The 20,438-nt window shown below is 43.6% G+C and overlaps 1 protein-coding gene across 1 annotated transcript in view; it reads right to left on the reverse strand.

Moving 5' to 3' along the window:
* Positions 1–20,438, reverse strand: part of Irak3 (interleukin 1 receptor associated kinase 3) — a 55,213-nt gene that overhangs the window by 1,949 nt on the left and 32,826 nt on the right. Inside the window, exons 7-11 of the mRNA XM_055626007.1 lie at positions 19,190–19,304; positions 18,272–18,390; positions 2,390–2,588; positions 1,859–1,921; positions 1,606–1,770 (exon numbers count right to left, since the gene is read on the reverse strand). Of these exons, the coding sequence (XP_055481982.1) occupies positions 1,606–1,770; positions 1,859–1,921; positions 2,390–2,588; positions 18,272–18,390; positions 19,190–19,304 (661 nt within the window). The remainder of the gene's footprint in view (positions 1–1,605; positions 1,771–1,858; positions 1,922–2,389; positions 2,589–18,271; positions 18,391–19,189; positions 19,305–20,438) is intronic.

A 20,438-nucleotide genomic window follows, 5' to 3' on the forward strand; every position in this document is an offset into this window, starting at 1 on the left:
GAAAGAAAGAAAGAAAGAAAGAAAGAAAGAAAGAAAGAAAGAAAGAAGGAAAGAAAGATATTCAAGCAGCTTAAGCCAGGCATGGTGATGCATGCCTGTAATCCCAGCACTCAAGAGGTAGAAGTGGGCAGATCACTGTGAGTTCAAGGTCAGCCTGGCCTACAGAGTGAGTCCAGGACAGCCAAGGCTATACAGAGAAACCTCAAAAAAAAAAAAAAAAAAAAAAACACCAAAAACTTCACACAAAGAATTGGAGAATTGGACATGTAGCCAGATTAGAAAACTGATGACCTAGTATATTCTTTCCTTTCTTACTCTCTAAAAATACAGATAGCTTGAGGAATTATGGAGCATTTTGATCTCCACAAATAGCATAATTATGATTCTAAAGATACAGCTGTGGATCCAGAGGAAAAAATCATACAACTGTCTAGAAAAACAAAGCACTGGTGCTGTACCATCAACCTCCTGGATGCCAACTTTGGCTTCTGCAACACCTGATGGGACAGGATTTCACACTGAGAGCCATGCCAGGCCTCTTGCTGACTCCCAAGGCCAGTGTTCATTCACTATGATTATACCAATTCCTTGTTTAGAACTCCCCCACAGCTCTACAGTAGACTCGGAATAAAACCCAACTCCAAGAATAGAATGACTTCCTCTCTGTCACCTAGAAGCCTCTGTAGTCTTAACATCCAGCTCTGTCTACCTCATCTCACCTCATGATGCTGGACCGTCCAAAGTCTTATTCTAAGGGTGACGACCTCTGAGTCGTTCCTCACCTCTTTTGAGGGTATCCTTTCATCTTTACTGTTGCCTACATCTAACCTGTTCTCCAAATCACAGCTAAGCTGTTACCTTCAGCAAGGATCCTCTGGTTGCCACAGACTGGCAAGCTGACTCTGTTCTCACTCTACCCTTCCCAGTCATCTTGGGATTTGGAATGCCATCTTGCCTGTCTACTGGACCAAAACATTATGTCTATTGATCTGACTTCTTTGCACTGCAAGCTTGAGGACAGTCACTAGATCTTGACTGCTATGTATCCCCAGCACCCAAATACACATAGGAATGGGCATTAACTTAGTGTTTGTTTATAAACAAATGGATTGCGTCTATGACAAATGAATAGATTTTAAAACAATGGAAACAGATGTGTGCTTGCTAATGTGTCAAATAGCTTAATGACTGTTGAATAAAATATCCCCTTCCAGCTTTTCATTAGATTCAGTTTTCTAAACTGTATTAGTGGTGGTGAGGAGTGTGCTGAGGAGTTTGTGTGAAGGTCAGAGGGCAACTTGTTCTTTCCATGAGTTCCAGAGATTAAACTCTGGTCACCAGGATTGCATTACAATCATGCCTTTATCTACTAAGCTACTTTGCTTATATTTTATAATAATCTGGTTCTACCTAGCAATGCCTTCTACAAGGGTAGCAAGAGTGTAAGGTGTTTGTTTGCTTTAAGCTAGAAAGGTTATGCATTAGGCTAGAACTCTCTGTGGGAGGCTGAATTTGTTTCACTCGTTAAGAATTCACTTGGATGCACAATTTATCCAACTAGGATTTTCCGTGGCTCATCCTGAAATAAAACTACAAATATCTTACTTCATCCATTGTAGGTCTTAACTTGGCCCGAGTTGCCACACACTGGCCTGCCAGAGAAAAGAGCTTGGCAGAGAAGTTTCGAGGGCAAGGGTGTAGTTTCCTGTCTAGAAATGAGAGGCATGAATCAAGGCCTCTCTTCTCCATCAGTTCCATGAGGAGGTTCCGCTAGAAAGAAGAGAGGGTAAAGTTATTTCTTGGAGCTCCGTCAGACAACGAATTGACAAACGGGTACTAGCATGAGAACAATTCTTACCAGTTGAACGTGTTTGGGATCATCCAACACCACTTTGCACCCTGTCAGAACCTCCATGATCACCTACAAGGAACATACACAAAGCCAGCTACAGAGGTTGAGAATGAATACGATATTAGTTTAAACTATTTAACATTACAATGGATTGGATTTTAAATAATGCTCTTGTATTTTATTGCCTTGTGGACTTTGCAAAATTAATGTATCAGATAATGAATAAGAAAAAAAATCAATAGGTATACAAGTTAAAACTCTTAAAATTTTTCTTCTAAGCCAGTGGTTCTCAATATTCCTAATGCTGCCGCCCTTTAATACAATTTTTCATGTTGTGGTGACCCCCATCCATAAAATCACTTTTTGTTGCTACTTCACAACTATAATTTTGCTACTGTTATGAGTCATAATGTAAATTTCTGATATGCAGATGGTCTTAGGCGACCCCTGTGAAAGGTTGAGAAATGATGCTCTAAAGATTTAGAACCCTTTTGGCAGTGAATTCTCTTCTGTTTCTAACCAGTTGGTAACACTCACAATTCCGAAGCTGTAGACATCGGTTTTGACAGAAAGTCTTCCCTGTCTGATGTATTCTTCTGGCATGTACCACAGATGTTTCCTGCCACTGCCAGTCATATTTATGGTAGAGCTCTGATGTTCTAGGTGGGGTCGGAAGTGCGCCATGGCAAAATCAGTTAATTTGGGTTGGAACTGGTCATCCAAGAGTATGTTTGCACTAAAAGTATGATCAAAGACAAACAGGACAAAACATCACGGAGGCTTTTAGTGGAATACAACATGGATGAGTAATTCAGTAACACTGCTAAGATGAAGCCAAACAGAGTTCCACAAGAAAGTGGGCTTTCTAAAAGTCTTTTCTTCAAGTACAAACATAAATTTGTATGAAGGCTAAAATAAAACTCTGACCCATGAACAGTGGGTATTTCAAATTTTTCAGATAGGCATGGATGCTATGGCAACAGGACAGACTAAAGTTAACCACAGCTGCTTGCTTGTGCTCTTTTTTTTTAAAAAACTTTTTCTTAATTATTATTATTTATTACAATTTATTCACTTTGTATCCCGGCTGTGGCCCCCTCCTTCATCTCTGCCCAATTCCACCTTTCTTCCCTCTTCTCCTCCCATGCCCCTCCCCTTGTACACTAATAGGGGAGGTCCTCCTCCCCTTCTATCTGACCCTAGCCTATCAGGTCTCATCAGAACTGACTGCATTGTCTTCCTCTGTGGACTGGCAAGGCTCCACCTCCCAGGGGGTGGTGATCAGTCTGTCACTGAGTTCATACCAGAGACAGCCCCTGGCCCCCTTACTAGGCAGCCCACTTGGAGACTGAGTGTATGGGCTACATCTGAGCTGGGGTTTTAGGTCCTCTCTATGCAGAAATTGTGGTATATTTATACAATGGGATACTACTTAGTTATTAAAAGCAAGGAAATCATAAAATTTTCAGAGAAATGGTGGGAACCTGAAAAGTAGAAGCTCAACAACGAGGACCCTAGGGCAGATGCTCAATCCTAATTCAGAAGGGCACACGCGATAGACATCAGAAGCAGAAGAAGACAGGGAACAGGACAGGAGCCTAACACAGATGGTCTCTGAAAGACTACTGATTGAGGTATCAAAGCAGAGGCTGAGACTCATAGCCAAACTTTGGGCAGAATGAATGGAATTTTTTGAAAGAAGGGGAAGACAGAAAGACCTGGAGGGGACAGGAGCTCCAAAAGGAGACCAACAGAACCAAAACAACTGGGCTCTGGGGGCCCTGCAGAGACTGATACTCTAACCAAGGACCATGCTTATGCTCTTCTTTATGAGCTTGATTTTAAGCAGCTAATAATGAAATTTGTCATGTGCCGAGGGTGTGTTGTGGCTTATGCTAGGCTTACTAGAGATGCTACTCTAGAATGTCCTGAGGTGTACTTGATAGCTCCCATTTCAGGGGTTTTCAACCTTCCTAATGCTGCGACCCTTTAATACAGTTCCTCACATTGTGGTGACCCCCTCAACCATACAATTATTTTGTTACTACTTCATAACTGTAATTTTACTACTATTTTGAACCATGATGTAAATATCTAATATGCAGGATATCTGATACGTGACCCTCCAAGGGGTCATGACACACAGGTTGAGAACCACTGCCCTACTTTAATGATAGCCCCACTTCACCGTTCCCTCTCTATGGGTTTCATTTTACTTTTGAGACTCATTTAGAATGTGAATAACTGTAGAAGCAAAGGCAGAGTGCATAGAGTCTATTTAGGGAGCCATCACATTAAAAACAATCACTTTGCATCTCAGATGGGAGGAAGTATTGGTTTATGCTTCAAAAGTGCAAATTGGACAACAGGGAAGGAGAAGCCAAGAGGGACATTCATCTCATGTGACACAGTCCCTCCCCTGGTTCTGAAACAACGCAGTTCTTTCCTCTTGCATTTGAGGTGAGGAGGACAACAGAGCTGATAACACTACTCAGGGAATACGAAGCTCATTGGCTGCCTGGCATGGCTGGCTGCATGCCTGGCAAGGCCAGATACATGGTAACAAGAATGAGGACTGGCAGTCAGTCATAAGAGGGCAGGCAGATGCTGCCAGAGTGGTTGGGGGCCATGCTGAGAGAGTGACCTTTGGCTTCAGTTTTGCTTAGGGCTCCTCCAAGATTGTTTGTGTCCTGATGCTGAAGCATTTGCTACTTAGCTTGCTCAAATGTCAAGGGATAGATTTGGTGGTACTGTGCACTGCTGTTAAATGTCGTAGCACCTACCGGGTAAGAAGTTCTTAGACGTGAACAAACACCAAATCTCACCAATGTCCCAAAGGTCTCAGCTGTCCCAGGGCAAGCACACAAACAGGCAGAGCTAGTTCTGAACTGAGAACCTCCAAAGAAAGACACAGCTCTGAGACGACAGTGAGATTGGTCAAGGATCTGAGCACTTTACTCCCACATTCTTGACTAAAGTCTCAGAATTCAGACTCTGTCTAGGACCAAGTTGACAACAAAGAAAGTAAAGCACCATCCCAGGTTCCTTTAAGGTTAAAAACGGGTTCTCAACTTTGACTTTTCCCTCCACAGGGAGGGGAAAACAAACTGTAAAGTGCAAAGAGCTGCCCTTATTATGGCCTGTCTGTTCAGTGCAATCTTCTCCTCTCTGGGGGAATAGGCCAGGTGCTGTGTCCCCAAGATGTGTATCAATGAGCGTAGTCCTTAACTTTCTCCTTGCCTGCCTGTTCTCTAGTATCCACCAGCTGCCAGAGCCAGCTTCTGTCACACGTGGCCCAACTCTGGGCCATCCCTCACCCATTTCATCACCTTCTCCCTCAGAGGAGAGTGTTGAGCGTCCAGTCACCCCTCTGAAGATGCATAACAGGTGAGCGACAGATCCTACCTTCTCTCCAGCACTAGGTAAGAAGACATGATTACATCTCCAGTAGGGGCCCACTCCACTTGCTCAAATCTGAGGCTTCTGAACCTGTCCTGTCGCTTTCAGAATTGGGGGACTCTAAAGGCAAGAGTTTGCCACCTGAGTTGTGAGCTGAATCGGGGCAGAAAGTGTCTCCATCCCTCAGAGCAGCACTCACATGAGGCCAGATAGAACAGAGAGCAAGGTCTGGAACACCTTGGGCAAAGGCTGTAGAATTCGAGTATGAAAGAAACCAATGGGCAAAGGAGAAGGGTAAAAATCCACTACCCCGTGCAAATAATCCCTGGCCCAGGCACATACACTGGGACACTCTGAGGTTTCCTAAGCTCATTGTAACACTGAAACACATACCCCATCATGGAGCTAAAGTGCTGAAGTTGTATGCAGAACATGTAACACACTATGCCTCAGAAAGCCACTCTGTATGGAAGTAAGTTAAAAAGCATTCCATAAGAGTCCCAATTGCACATGGCCAGTTGTTGGAGCTACCAATCCTTTCTCCTGCCCATGTGTCTCTGTCCAAGTCCTTGTTTCAAGACACAAGACAGTGGAAACTGTCCAGAAGCGCCCAGCAAACTCTAATATCTACTGTCTTCCTGAGTTACAGCCCCTCCAGTTCCTTTTGCTCTGGAAGCCACTTTTGTGTGTACTTACTTTATCTCCACTCAGAGGAAGACTGAAAAAGTCCATACCTTTTTCCCTTTTGTCCACAGACAGAGTTTATCTGTGTAGCCATGGGTCAGGCTGGCCTCCAACTCAGAGAGATTCGCCTGCCTCTGCCTCCCAAATGCTGGGATCAAAGGTGTGTGCCACTATCACCACCTGACCAAATGCCACGTTTTCAATATCTTCCTCCTCCACCCCAGTTCTCCAGAACGCATGATATTCTGATTAATGTGTTAGGGCCTTGAGAATGCCAAGACTGAATCTAAACACCACATAGGAATCCCTGGAGGTTTTTTCTTAAGTACATGGGAAAGGTGTGGGGGCAGGCAGGGGACAGCCAGAACAACAAAACCCATAATCTAAGCCGTTTATTTGACCTGCTACAAAGCAAGTAGAAGCTGACAGCAGGTCGTGAGTCACATGCCTGTGAGAGGTACAGAGAGGTGAGCTGAGTGAACACAAACCATGTTACCCAATAAACCCGCTGAGGACACGGGGTCAGCGAGGGGCCGTCGGTCAGATAGGATTAGCAGAGGATGCCGCACTTACACATTGAATAATGACGCTGGTGAGGAGGCGAGTTCTTACCAGCAGACCTTAGTGGAGAGCATACATTTTGAATCGAATGATTTATTTGGTTCTAAGTAAAGGTTAACGGGAGCCGAGAAAGAGAAATGTTCGGATTTAGGAAAATGGCAAATGCCGAAAGCCCTTTGGCAATCAATTTCTACTCCAATGCTTTCCCCTGCTTCAACCTGAAGTAGAATCTTCAGATATAATGTGCCTTCGGCTACCCTGCAGGTCAACTGAGTATGTTTATTCTGCAGGGTGAAAAAGGAATGCCAAAATGAAGATGACGTGAGACAGTTGAGCAAAGTGAAAGGGCAGCGCACTGGAATTATGGCCAGGCCGGAGGCAGACAGTGGAACAGCTTTGGTCCGTGCCCCTCATCTCATGCTTCTGCCGCCTGTCCCTACATCTTACTATAAAAGCCAGTGTGACTTCAAACAGTTCTTTAGAGAGAAGGTTCCCGGCCTGAGGACATGGGGGGAATTCCATACAGGAGGTGAATTTGTACCCTAACTCAGGGGTAGACTTAATATCTGTATTAGGAAAAGTTTCCATGACACTTTTTTTTTTTTTTTGGAGGAACCTGATGCCCCAAATAATACTACTTTCTAGTGAGATCAGCTTTCACTGCTTATCAGAGAGCTTCCTAGTTTATTTGAGACAGTTAGGCCTTAAAAAGGAAGACAGTGTGTATAGATTAACGTGCAGGATTTGGGTTTAGGGACCGGGGTTGTGTTGGACATAGAAGATGAGAACTACCTTAGTCAAGTGCCGGGCAACCCTGAGGAAAGGCAGCGGCTTTACCCAGTTGGTCCCAAACATAGAGAAGACCCAACTGCTTCTCTAAACATCCTGAGGCCAAAGTGTTAGTCAAGTAAGAACTGCCCACATTCCAGAATCAAGGTGCTCTCTGCCGTCAATGACTCAGTGCCTACTGCCCCTGCCACCCCTAGAGGCCAAAGTGACAACATTGGCACTGCTGAATATTTCCTTATGTGCATGCTCCATACCCCTATAAAGCCCATTGTCACAGCCTGGTCACTCTCTCTTCTCTACCCCCACTCAAAGGCAGCCATTTTGCATGCCCACACTTCACCAATAAAGCTCTTGTGTGAGATCAGTTGCAGGGTGTTGTGTGTGTGTGTGTGTGTGTGTGTGTGTGTGTGTGTGTGTGTGTGTGGCATCCCTTGGCCAGATGGCAAAGACACTCTTTCACTGAGAAACCCTTACAGAAAGGACACAGACTGTCCAGTCAGGGCGGTTACAACACCAAGACCCCCCTTTCCAGAGGGACTGCCTGCCCTCAGGCATGGCAAAATCCATTTTTCCTAGACTCACGCGTTTCTGGGAGAGTTGCACATTCTCCCAGCTCTGTACAAGAACACATATGGCCTCCAATCTAGGAAAGGCACCAGCCTAAAACTGTTTCCCCATTGCACCGCGGAGCTCTCTGTGTCCCCTCTGAATTTGCGCAGGTCTTTGAGAGTGAAAGGTTCCCCTGTGTGTGCTTCACAGGTGTGTGAGTCTCAGCATATTCTGCACCAGGACCCGGTGCTCTTCCGTGAAATGTGCAACTTTCCGGCTTGAGCTGAACTACCCGGGGGCCTCAGTTTCCATATCGGTAGGAAGATCTGATGATGCTTGCTGGACAAGAACATGCTAGCTGGATTATCGAGAAAACCTCAAAATGTACCTCGAATGATATGGACTGGCCATTGTCTATTCCAGCCACTACCATATCTCAAAATCCCAAGAAATGCATTTGAGTGTCTCAGGAAGTGTTCAAGGACCCTCTCTGAGTAACAATGACATGGAAGTGCAGGGTGGTCCAGGAAAACTGCCCCCCCCCCGGGAGGTGAGTTAATATTAAGGAATCAGCTGAATTCCAAATTATTTTTAGAGAGGTACTAGGCAAACATCACTAAAGTGATATTTCTAGGTGATTTAAGACAGCAGGGAAGAAGGCCCTCCTGTTGTTTCTTGTACCAGCATATATATGTAATTTAATGTTAATTTAATGTTAGTTTATATGTACATACTTGTACATAATATACATATGTATATATTTGTACATATACATGAATGGGTTTGGGCACTTGTATTAGTTACTTTTATGTTGCTTTGACAAAACACCGTGACCAGTTTTAGGAGGAAAGAGTTTATTTTTGCCAAAGGTTCCAGAGGGATAAAAGGCTGTCACCGGAGAAAGCCTTGGCAGCAAGTCTGAGGCACGGAGGCAGGAGCAGGAAGCTGAGAGATGACATCACAACCAAAAGCACAGAGCAGCGAGAGTGAGCCGGAAGTACTTGCGTCCCTACCACCTCACCAGTAACTCTCTGTGTGAGGCCTGTTGCATGGGGTGCTGTGAGACTACATAATCTCAAGGTGTGTAGTGTGTGTGTGTACGTCACCACCAATGGCACAGTTCCTCCAGCAAAAATCTCTGCAAACAGCATCAATAACTGGGAACCAAGTGTTGGAACACCAAGACTATGGGGAACACTTCTCATTCAAATCACCATAGTACTTAAAGACGATGTTGGCAACAAGAATTAAGAGAAATGTTGATTTATGCGATATCTAATTGTTTTAGCTCCCTTTAGGGAAACAGTGAACGTACCTGATTTCATGAAAGAGGATGAAAATAGGAAGACATGAAAGTCTGAGGAAAATCATTTACATCTAAAATGCTTCTCAAAAATAAAGATAGTTGCTTTAAAAGGATGAAGTGGGTGGAGTAAGAAGGTTAGAGAATCAATGCATCAAGCAGGTGTTCCATTTCCCAAGCCAGTTTCGCTTCCTGCACACCTAGATGTCCTATTAAACACTAAGCTGCACCTCAGTCTCGACGAGTCTGCAGCCATCAGCTGACTTTGCCCAGGAGGGCCGGGTAAAGGCAGAAAGAGGCAAGCGTGTCCTGGTGGCTGAGAGAGCAACCGTGGCCTCCTACCCACCCTCCATTACTTACAGACCTTCACGTAAGCAATGCCGTGTGCACTCACTCACTCACTCTAATCTGTGTGTCCGACCAGTTTCTGTTTTTCAGATATCCGTGGTTAAGCTTCTTCCTTCCTTCCCCTAACGCAGAAGCCTGTTCCACAAATGGCAATACCAGCCTAGGACCTGAGTTTACAGGGCTCGTTCGAAACACTCACTAAGGTTTAACTTCTTGATGTGAAGCATTAGTAGGAATGAATGTCTGAGATAAAAAATACTGCGGGTGAAATGCATTCACACTTAAATTTATCTATAAATGTGAAAACGAGAGGTCTATCGCTTTCAGATGCTTTAATGAGAGCGTTGATTCAAAAGTATCTTCATTTCCCAAAGGAAAATGTTGAGTGTTTAGCCAAGAATACAGGCTATGCTCTAGATTCTTTCTTTAGATCCTTTCCTTCTCGACTCCCACCATCTGGTAGTGAGTGTTGTTATAACGTTCTCTTAAAGAGTTCAAATTACTAAGATATTTTTGGGCTAAATGAACCACCAGACTTGCTGAAAATACCTCCATAATGTGGGCTTCGCTTCCTCTTGTGGGTGTTCCTTGGCTGTGCTCTAGACAACATCCCTCTTGGAAGGACACTTACTCTCTCTGCTGGAACAAACCAGATTGACAGTGTCGATCTCTGGGCAGAATCTCTCTCCCAAGGCAGGCTGCCTACAGCCACCTCCACAGGAGCGAGTCTGACGTTAACATTTCAGTTCATGCACGTGGTGTCTTTCTCTTTTTCTCAGTTCCCGAAGCCAACTTGCCCTTGGCAATCCCAGGCCTTTACATTCCCGAATAAAGGTGTGGTTATTGGGACTACACAGGCATGGGAGGGCACCTCCCCTTTCCATCTGCAGCCATGCGACAGACAGGTTACTGACCTTTCTAAGCCTCTGCCTCTCTCCTGTCACCTGGAACTGATAATGATCACTCGTACACCGGGGGTTTCTGTGGGAGTTTGTATGAGCTCTAAGGTCCTTGGCTTTGACTGAACTCCATAACCTATCTGCCATCTAGCCACCATACTTTATGGGTGAGTATTTACTAGAGCCACTGAACAAGCTGCAGGTGGCTGTCTCTGGTGATCTTTGTGTTGCTCTGATGAGAAGGCCTCCTCCTTTTCTTCTTTTTACCTAAATCGTCTATGTGCCACAAGAGCCACTTCTGCCGTGAACTTTTCACCGAATCTCTCTGAAGCCCAATGTGCCTCCGGTTTCTAAGTTCCTACTGGACACCTACAATATATTATTTGGTACTTCATGGACCCCACGTTGTGCTGTTTACATAAGCATAATGCCGAGTCTATAGCAGGTCTCAGACATTTGTTTATGTAGTCATTTCCTCAAGAGAATTTGAAACCCTCCAGTAGTTTTATATTACTGAGCACGGGGATGGTAAATATAGGAGCCAAATGCTGTTCAACATTCTTCCACGTTACTGACAGACATCATTAACCGAGTTCCCAAAGCACTCAGCCAAGATTCTCTTCCTACCTTCTGTACTAAGGAAGGCATTACTAATGTGAACCAGACCCCGAGTCTGAACACAGACATCCTGGGTGCTGCCTACACCAACATCCCTACTTTCTCCCCAAGGACTGTGTCCATGCCATTTCAATTTGTTTAAGCAAAAGGACTTGGACACCAGGCTTCTGAGTAGGTAGTGAATTCGTGATCTTCATTTTTTTTGGGGGGGGGTGCCCGAGAGGCGAGATGAAAGTCCTAACACTGAAGCCTGACCCCAGCCCTCACAATCTTCACTCTCAAGAGCATTGTAAAAATCATAGCACAAGATCCCTAGCAGATGGCCTCTAGAGAGGGAGAGAGAAAAGAAATGTAACCATCATTTGAGTTTTAGGATATAACAACACTCTGGCCTTCAGATAGATGGTGCAGCGTTAACACGAGGCACGGTCATGATGTCCTGTGTCTGGGCAGCGTTTTTCTTATCAAGAAAGATATCATTAATGAGGAATAGCGATCTAAGTAACATGGCCTACAGACATAAGTCTAATATCTGGTGAGTGTGATTTCCTGGACAGTTAAAAAAACATCAATCATCTTATCTTTGATTATACTCTACTATTGGGTGTTTAAAACCATTCAGGTGACCATATTTTTTTTCTGTCAAGGTGAGTCAAGGACTGGTCCTCAAGGAGCAACCTGGGCTCTTCTTCTCTTTCTTTTACTAGTTGCTGCATCCAGGTGGGAAGCAGACAAAGGCTTTGCCCCACCATGGCTGGTTTGGAAGCATTAAGGAAAGTCCTCTGTGCTGACCATCCTCTCTGTAGCATGGACACCAGTTAGAGTCTATCCAATGGGGTTCCCATGGCTTAGATGAATTAGAGGACAAGTGACTCAGTATTAGGATACAGGGCATTTTGAGAGATGATCCATAGTCTTATGGGATTTAATTGACCTTAAAGGGTAAAATATTTTCTCTTTTTTCTCTTTTAATCCATCTATCTGCATTATAGGCCTCCAAGGATGGTTATTGAATACCCAAAAGCTCAGTTCTATCAGTCTTGTACTTTTAATTTCTGTGAAATATTTATATAAGGCTTGGAAAAAAAGCAAATGCTTTTATATGAATCCTTTTTAGATGTATATATTTGTCCTTTTAAGCCAGTATTTTTAACTTTTACAAAGGACAGATAAGTAACCTAGGAGAACTCTGTATATCTAAGCAGAAGATTGATAGCACTGTATTGAACTTTGACCTTAGAAATTTAAAATCATAGATATATATATATAATCTTTAAATAGATATAATCATAAATATTATAATGTACTCTATATAATGATATGTGATGATATATAGGTATGTATATTATGTATATCTGTATATATATATGAATATTATCTTTTATATGTATAAGTCACATATAACTTGCTCAGACCTTCATGACTTGTCTAGACTTGCCAATTCTGCTTTACTCTTCAAAAGTCATAAAGGTGTAAGATTCTGAAGCTTTTAATAGTAGAATTAATTATAGGCAATGAAACTTCTTCATGTTAGTTGGTTTGAGAGAGAAAAGCTGATGAGAAATTGTTGGAGGTTTTATCCTAAAATTTTGTTTGTTATATTTGAGACAAGGTGTCACTCTGTAGCCTTGGCTGGCATGGCACGAAATAAGACTGGGCTGGCTTTGAACTCACAAAGATCTTCTTGCCTCTACTTCCTGCAATTAAAGGCATGCACCATCACACCCAGCATCAATTTTATTTTTAATTTTAGAGCATGATGTAATTCTGAAACATTTTCAACGTTTGGCTAGTTGTTTTTACTATAATAAATTAAGTGTGTATAAGATTGGATTTCATTACAAAATTTCCTTATATGTACATGGTCTACTTCAATCACATATACCTCAATTACTAGCCGTCCCAACATCCCAAGCTTTTCTCTTCCTACACCATCCTTCTCGTTTCAAGTCGTTTTAAAAATATAGATTTAACATATAAGATAAAACACAACATAGCCACTTTCTTAGTCTTAGCTTAGACATGTGTTTTAAAGAGAAAGTGGAAGCAAATTATAGTCATTATAAAAACAAACCATAGTGATAAAACTTTGTAGATATTTTGATGGGCTTCACTTTTAATATTTTTTTAAAAATAAATTTGAGCCTCTACAATTGATATGTTATTATGCAATGTTATGGTTGTGTGCTACATAATACTTAGGTTTGGGTTTTTCTAACTGATCTCACTTTATGAGCAGCGTGCCAGGTTGCTTCACGCTACTAATATTAACGTCAACTGGTCTCTGAAAAAGTCTTCGAGCCATTAGTCTGAAGTTCAATACAGAAAGGAAAATGAAAGCTATACATTTTTCACTCCTCTGCTAGAAGTGCAGTCTTGGGTTACCCACAGAAAATGACAGGGATCTTTGAGCCAATTGTCAATGGCACACATGGCTCCCTGCTAGAAACTGTCTTTCCTAATTATGACTTTTCAAACTGCATGGCAAAGACAGGGGAGTCAATGACTCAGGACCTTCCTAAGAGCAATGGGCTAAGAACCGGGGAGGGGGTCTCCGTTTTGAGTGAAGGGAAGTGTTCCCCTCAGATGAAGGGTGGTGACCTAGGTTAGCCAATTCACATTTGGCTGGAATTTCTGCAGACAGACTGTTACCATCTGTCAATGTTTGGTGGCTTAAGTGAACTGAACTGGTCTTGTTCCAATTCCTGGGTAACAGCTGGGCATATCACCAAGCAAGAGGGAGATGCCAATGGCTGAAGTTGGCACTAACTGTCTTTGCTGGCAGCTCAGCATACAGGCTGTGAGTCAGTGGCTCTGAGGGAGCTAGTTTGTGCTGGAACAGGCAGGGACAGCGATGAAACCATTCAAAAACATGATTCCCAAGTACATGGCCACAGCCCTGGAATTTCAGTCTTGGTCATATGCATGAGTGTGTGCACGCAAGAGGCATAGAGGTCCTTTGTGCTCACAGATCACTAGGGCAAGCTTGAATGTTAAACACACATGGTTGTTTCATCAAAAGAAGAAATGCATAACCTGTTACCCACCCAGAAGCCTAGAAGTGGATGTGGTTAATAACCTAGCGACCTGTGCCCTATCTGTGTGGGCAGAGACCATACACGATTCATCCCCTAGGCCCTTATCATAAGCATGCTTTCTCAGTCAATCCATAGAAGCCATTTTAATGGAAGACGTGACATGTGCTTTGCGATGTGTTTCAGTGTAGCCGTGTCTGATCTCCGGTTACCCTGCTTTGTTCCTCAGGGAGATTTGTGCGTGCTTTATTGAGCACACAAGATCAGGAAAGTTTTCACCAAATTGTGCCATGCTTAGAGGATGCCTAAAATAAACTCCTGAAGCTCAATAGACTCCTGAAGCTTGAACCAGCTTAACTGGCTACTTAGTTATGTTGACCCGAACCACCTTCTTGCCTCCTGTAGATCATTACGGTGCTGGCTGTGGCAGCTGCAGAGACCTGTGCAGAATCCTCAAACACTGAAAAAATCTGTCATGGTAATCAGCTTTCCCCCACTCACAGAATACCTGAGAGAAACAATTTAAATAGAGAGAGAGAAAGGTGTGTTCCATGGTTTCAGTCCACAGCCAGTTGGTCCCATTACTTTGGTCTTGTGGCAGGAGAATTCATCACTGAGTGAAACTGCAGTAGCAAAGATCTGTTCTACCCAGGTGGCTGAGAAGCAAAGAGCAGTGGGAAGGTCCAGGGTCCTAATAACCCTTTCAAGGAGATGATCTCATTGGCCTAGCTTCCTATACCAGAGTCCATTTTCTAAGTGTCCCAACACCTACAAACAGCACCACTGTAGGGACCACACCTACAGTATAGGAGCCTTTGTGAGGACCTCATTCTGCCTCTCCTACTGACCTCAAACTCATGGCAATCTTCCTGCTTAAGCGACTCCCAAGTGCTAAGAAGATCTACCATGTTCTTTCAGATACACTTAAGATCCAAACCATAACAGCCAGACAGGGAACAGTCATCAGCCCCTCTCCCAATTAAAAAGTAAACAAGTGATTAGCTATATTTCCTTTGAGCCAATTGTTGAGAACACATATGGCTTCCCTGCTAGAAACTGTCTTTACTAAGTATGACTTTTCAAGCTGGATGGCAAAGACAGGAGAGTCAATAACTCTGGCCGCCCCCTAAGAGCAACAGCTCGGAGTGTCACCCCTTTCCTCACACTTTGTTCTCTGATCAGTTTCTTACCATAGTCACTGTGTTTATTACCTGCTGAGGGTTCTGTCTAGGTGGGCTGTTAAACGCCTTTATAATTTAGCATAGCTAGGCAAGGCTATGCTGGGCTATTGCCTTGGAAACACGGAGACCACAGACTCCAGAGTCTTTCTACTCCCACCTGTCCCCAAGACAAGCTTGAGTCTGTCCTTTGAGTTTTCCTTATCACACCAAGTTCTCTGATCTCACTACCATCCAGGCTCCATCAACCCCTAGGCCGTCATGTTCTCTCGTCTTGTCGTCTCATTTTACCTTATTTTAAAACTTCATGTGTTCTTCTCCAGCCAGCCAATCTACTTTATTCCTTTTCTCTTTCTTTCTTTCTTTCTTTCTTTCTTTCTTTCTTTCTTTCTTTCTTTCTTTCTTTCTTTCTTTCCTTTTCTTTTATTATTTAATGTGGCAGTCCTTTTCTTTGACCCATTGAACAAATTTATTGGCTCCATCAGGAAAACTTTCCTTGCTACTTTCAAACAGTCTGTATCAAAAAAACAAGCAAGCAAGCAAACAAACAACAACACACTTCTAGGACTTGGCTTGGGGTTCTCTCGCACCGACTCTAACTCAGCCCAAGCACACACTGGGAATATATTAATGGGACATATTTTCTGTGTTTGGCCCACTATGGCGTCCATTATGCTTTTCACACAACAGATTTTGATCAAAAGAACTTGACTCCCAAAGTGTTCAGCCAACACATCCTAAGACATGAGCGAGTCTTGAAAGCAGGGCTTTTTCAATGACGAGTTGACAATGGAAGTGAGTGGGAGAGTGATGAACAGGAATACTGACTGTCCCTAACATCACTCGGCCACTGCTACTCCCAACACTTTTAGACCAAGTACTACAGGAGTTAGGATTTGATGGGTATGCTCTCCTCAGCACCAAGATGCCTTATGTCATTCAACTGTAAGAATCGAATGCCTGCCTCTCCCTTTGCAGAGCTCTCTTGGGCTGATTCTTCCTGCATTGCTGCCCTGTGTTGCCACCATTGCTGCCCTGCTCTCAGGCAGGCTCTTGCTCCCCAGTGTGGAGAGTTAGCTGATGATGGCTCACATCAGTACACCTGGGATCCCATCTGGACCTGAGTACAGTAGAAGAGAGACGCTGCACTCAAGCTAAAACCCTGCTCCAGGACAGGCCACAGTGCAAGCACCAGCGTGTCCTGCCTGACTTATATCACTTAGAGCTGCAATAGCACCAGTATTCTAACCACCTCTCCACCTGCTCGCTTCTGCCTCCCTCCTTTTCTTTACCTGTGTGTTTGATCACTTTCCTTTTTGACAGTACTAGAGATTGAGTGCACAGCCTCACCCATGCCAGGAAGACACTCTATGCCGAAGCTATATCTCCAGCCTTCTTTGTAGTTCGTCTGACACACAGTCTCGTTAAATTGTCCCGACTGTCTCACCATATAGAAGAGGCGCTGGATAGGCACTTCCTAGTTACCTCACCTAGTGTTACCTGGAGGAAGCCTTGGGAAATGGGTGGGCCTGCCTCGTTGCCCTCCCCACCCTGATGCTACCTTTGCCCCAGTTAATGGCTCCTCTTTTCCCTCTCTCCTATCAAGAACTTCTTCTCCCCTGTGTGTTCTTCAAGCTCTGCTCTCAGGAAAGGATCTGATGAATTGAACCATACAAAATGAACCAAATATTAATGTTTTACCAGGTGAGACTTAACATAAACTAGTGCTTACTTTAAACCAGAGGGAGAAGGTATACACCACGAGTCTAAACACTGCTCTCACACATGTTTGAGCAACTACTGTATTCAATAGTGGTTATAATTTGGATGGAAGAGAGACGATTTTAGGTTGGGGATGGCTTCTCAGACCTCACTGATGACATCACTGATTTCTGGGACCATGACCATCCTCTGTATCCAGGTCCTGTGAGGGCCCTGTGGTTTTGCTCAGGCTCTGAGAAGATGCTGACAGCTGCAGTAGGTTCACACTTCAGCAGGGGCAGGCATCTCTGAGCAGTTCTCCCAATTCCCCCAGGACTAAGGAGAAATCTACAGTCTTTTTATCTCATATTCATTTCTCCAGAAAAAAGAAACACCCCCCCCCCACACACACACACACACTCCTCTTCTGCTCACCTTAGCAGCAGCCTTGAAAGGTGACTGCCCTGGTATTCAGCAAAGTTGTGACCAGGAACTTCTAGACAAGTTCAACATGAGGGGCACAAGCAGGAGATCACCAGGGGACTTGGCAGCAGGTGTCCACTCTGAATTTTTTTTTTTGTGTGTGTGTCTGTGTGCTTGTGTGTGTGTGTGTGTCTGTGTGTGTGTGTGTCTGTCTGTCTGTCTGTCTACATGTGTCTGAGGGTTTTACTAGAGACGGAAGATGGAAAATACTGCTTCTAATTTTCTCATCTCTCAAACGGAAAAATCCACGTTGGATTATCACTTGGCTTTTCACAGACTGACAGAAAGCGAGGCCCAGAGATTTCGAGGAAGCAGCCTCACTGTACCTGTTACAGTGATTAAAGGACCCCAAACTTTGTTTGTTTCACTGTCGTTTCCTGGGAATCCCTATGCAAATTGTGTGACCTTCTGTTAAACTTCAGCTTAGAGGGTGGGATGGGGCAGAGATTAAAGTAGGTTCAGTTTCACATCTGGCTATCCAGAATGTTTAATAAAATACACAAAACTGTCATTAGTATATTTTTTTAAAGATTTATTTATTTATTATTTATAATGTTCTGCCTATATGCCAGAAGAGGGCACCGGATCTCACTGTAGATGGTGGTGAGCCACCATGTAGTTGCTGGGAATTGAACTCAGGGTGTTTGGAAGAGCAGACAGTGCTCTTAACCTCTGAGCTATTTCTCCGGCCCTATTATCAGTAGTTTACAAAAGTATTATCAAGTCTCCCCTTGGTGATAGAAATGTGCATTTTTAGAAATCAGGTGCACAGATTTTCACTGAGAAAATCTAGGAAGCGTAGTGGCAGGAGATCACTCACCTGTGGTGCTGAAAGGGACTAAGGTGGAACCTAAAGCTCCCAGATCACTTACCTGGAAATGTTGCCACAGATCACTGAGCACGGCTGAGTGTTGTGCAGGTATCGGACGGCTTTGGATAGTCCTATCAATACACTGATTCGAATGTGCCAGGAAAGTGGGGCTGTGTTATTCTAGAAGACAAGAGAAGTTGGTTTGGTTGTATTATCTCGGTGCAAATTATCTACATATCCACTATGCAGGCATGTGCTACTACAGCAGTAGATGGCAGAGTGGAGTGAGAGTGAATCAGCATCTGGGTTTGCTGCCACCTGTTTTTAATTCCCAATGGGCTTGCCTCTGCGGGTCCAGGGCGGTGGTTCTCAACCCATGGGCCCTTACCCCCATGGGGCCACATACCAGACGTCCTGCATATCAGATATTCACGTTATAATTCATAGCACTAGCAAAATCACAGTTATGAAGTAGTAACAGAAATAATTTTGTCCTTGGGGTCACAAGAACATGAGGAACCGTACTAATGAGTCACAGCCCTAGGAAGGTTGAGAGCCACTCACTGTCCTACGAAAGCACCCAGCAATTTCTAACATTAGCTTAATGGAACTGTGGCCCAAGGGCTGAGAGTACAGCTCGGCAGTAGACTCCTTGCTTAGCATGAACAAGGCACCGGTTTGATTCCCCAGCCCTGTCCTGTGCCCATGTAAATACCACTTACTAAGGGAAGTTGAGAGTAGTTGATATAAACTCACTGTACATATTTGGTGATATTAAACCAAACCCGGTAACTTGCCATCAGGCGGCCTTCTAACAGTAAGAAATCAGTTCCCTGAGATGGTTCTCTACTTCCCTGGGGAACTTTCCCAAAGTTCACCCCGTGTGTACTCAAACCTTGCCTCTCAGTTCTCTCCAGCCCCCCTTTACCCTTAGCTTTAGCGAGTAAAAGGACCTGAGAAAATAGTAGCTGGGACTTACTATGCACTGCAATCTGTCGAAAAGCGTCCCGTTACTCATATATGGATAAACCAGACAAACTTTCTCAGCCTCGCTGAAATACGCAGCCAACTCTAGTATGTGGGGATGACGGAACCTTAAAACAGAAGATTTTAAACCATCAGATTCTTCACTCCAATAGAAGATGATGAGATTCTGATCAGGAGAGGTGGGAAATGGTTATTTTATTATTTTATTTTATTTATTTTTGGGAAACAGTTCTAAAGTAATTAAGTTTGGCCAAAACAAGCCATCTTATTGGGAATTCCAACAGATACTATCTCTACCCTTTTTAATTTACTGTCAGAATGTAAATAAAAATAATATATTAAAATTTTATACCAGGTATAAAATTTAAGGAAGCATTGATTTTGTAAGATTGGGGATACTGAGAACGTCATACAAAAAAAAAAGCCTGATTCAATAATCACTTATTTTCACTAATATAAAACAGTGTCACATCTTTACTTGTTAAACAAATATTGACTATGCAACTAAGGCCCATCTGATTCAGTACACAATGCAAGGAAAATCACAAAAACACAGGATTAGAGAAGATTGCCTTCATTCATCCATCAACGGAGCATTACTACGTCAGGTGCTGGGTTAAGTCCCAGTTACGTACAGGAAAGGGACAGGTCTTTGCTAAGCTTAGATTGTTGCTGAGAATCTCCACACAATGGTACCTTGAGGTATAAAAAAGTGACACTGAGTTTGAATTATATGTTTCTGCATTAGGGTATTATATATTTCTTAGGCTCCTGTCCTAAACATTTGTTAACCAATTAACCAGAATAAACTCTGTTCCGTGGATGTCATTGTTATAGGAAGATCAATATACTCCAGGTGCTCATAGCTGAAGGGACAGGTATTGGCTCAAGACACCCCAAGACCAAGTTCTTAACACACAGGAGATTATTTGCACCAGAGGGACAAAGGGCAGGGAACAAGAGACAAAGACAGGCGATAGAGGACAAGGGAGAAAGGGGAAAGGAACAAGGGAGAGGGGGAAGAGATATTTGTCCTGGGATACGGTTGGGGGTGGGGAGGGGACAGGAACAAAGGACTGCCTCTGGATAGAGAGGAGACAGATGTGGCCCATAAGCAAAGGGCAGTTCATAAAGGTAAAAGAGGAAACCCCATGTTAGGATGAGGAATTTAATTTTGATTCGATAGGCTAATTAGGGCAGCCACAAGGGGACTTTTGATTGCTGAATGTCAATACTTTGAT

Source organism: Psammomys obesus, unplaced genomic scaffold (genome assembly GCF_907164565.1).
Source record: "Psammomys obesus unplaced genomic scaffold, mPsaObe1.curated_primary_1811, whole genome shotgun sequence".
Lineage (NCBI taxonomy): Eukaryota > Metazoa > Chordata > Mammalia > Rodentia > Muridae > Psammomys > Psammomys obesus.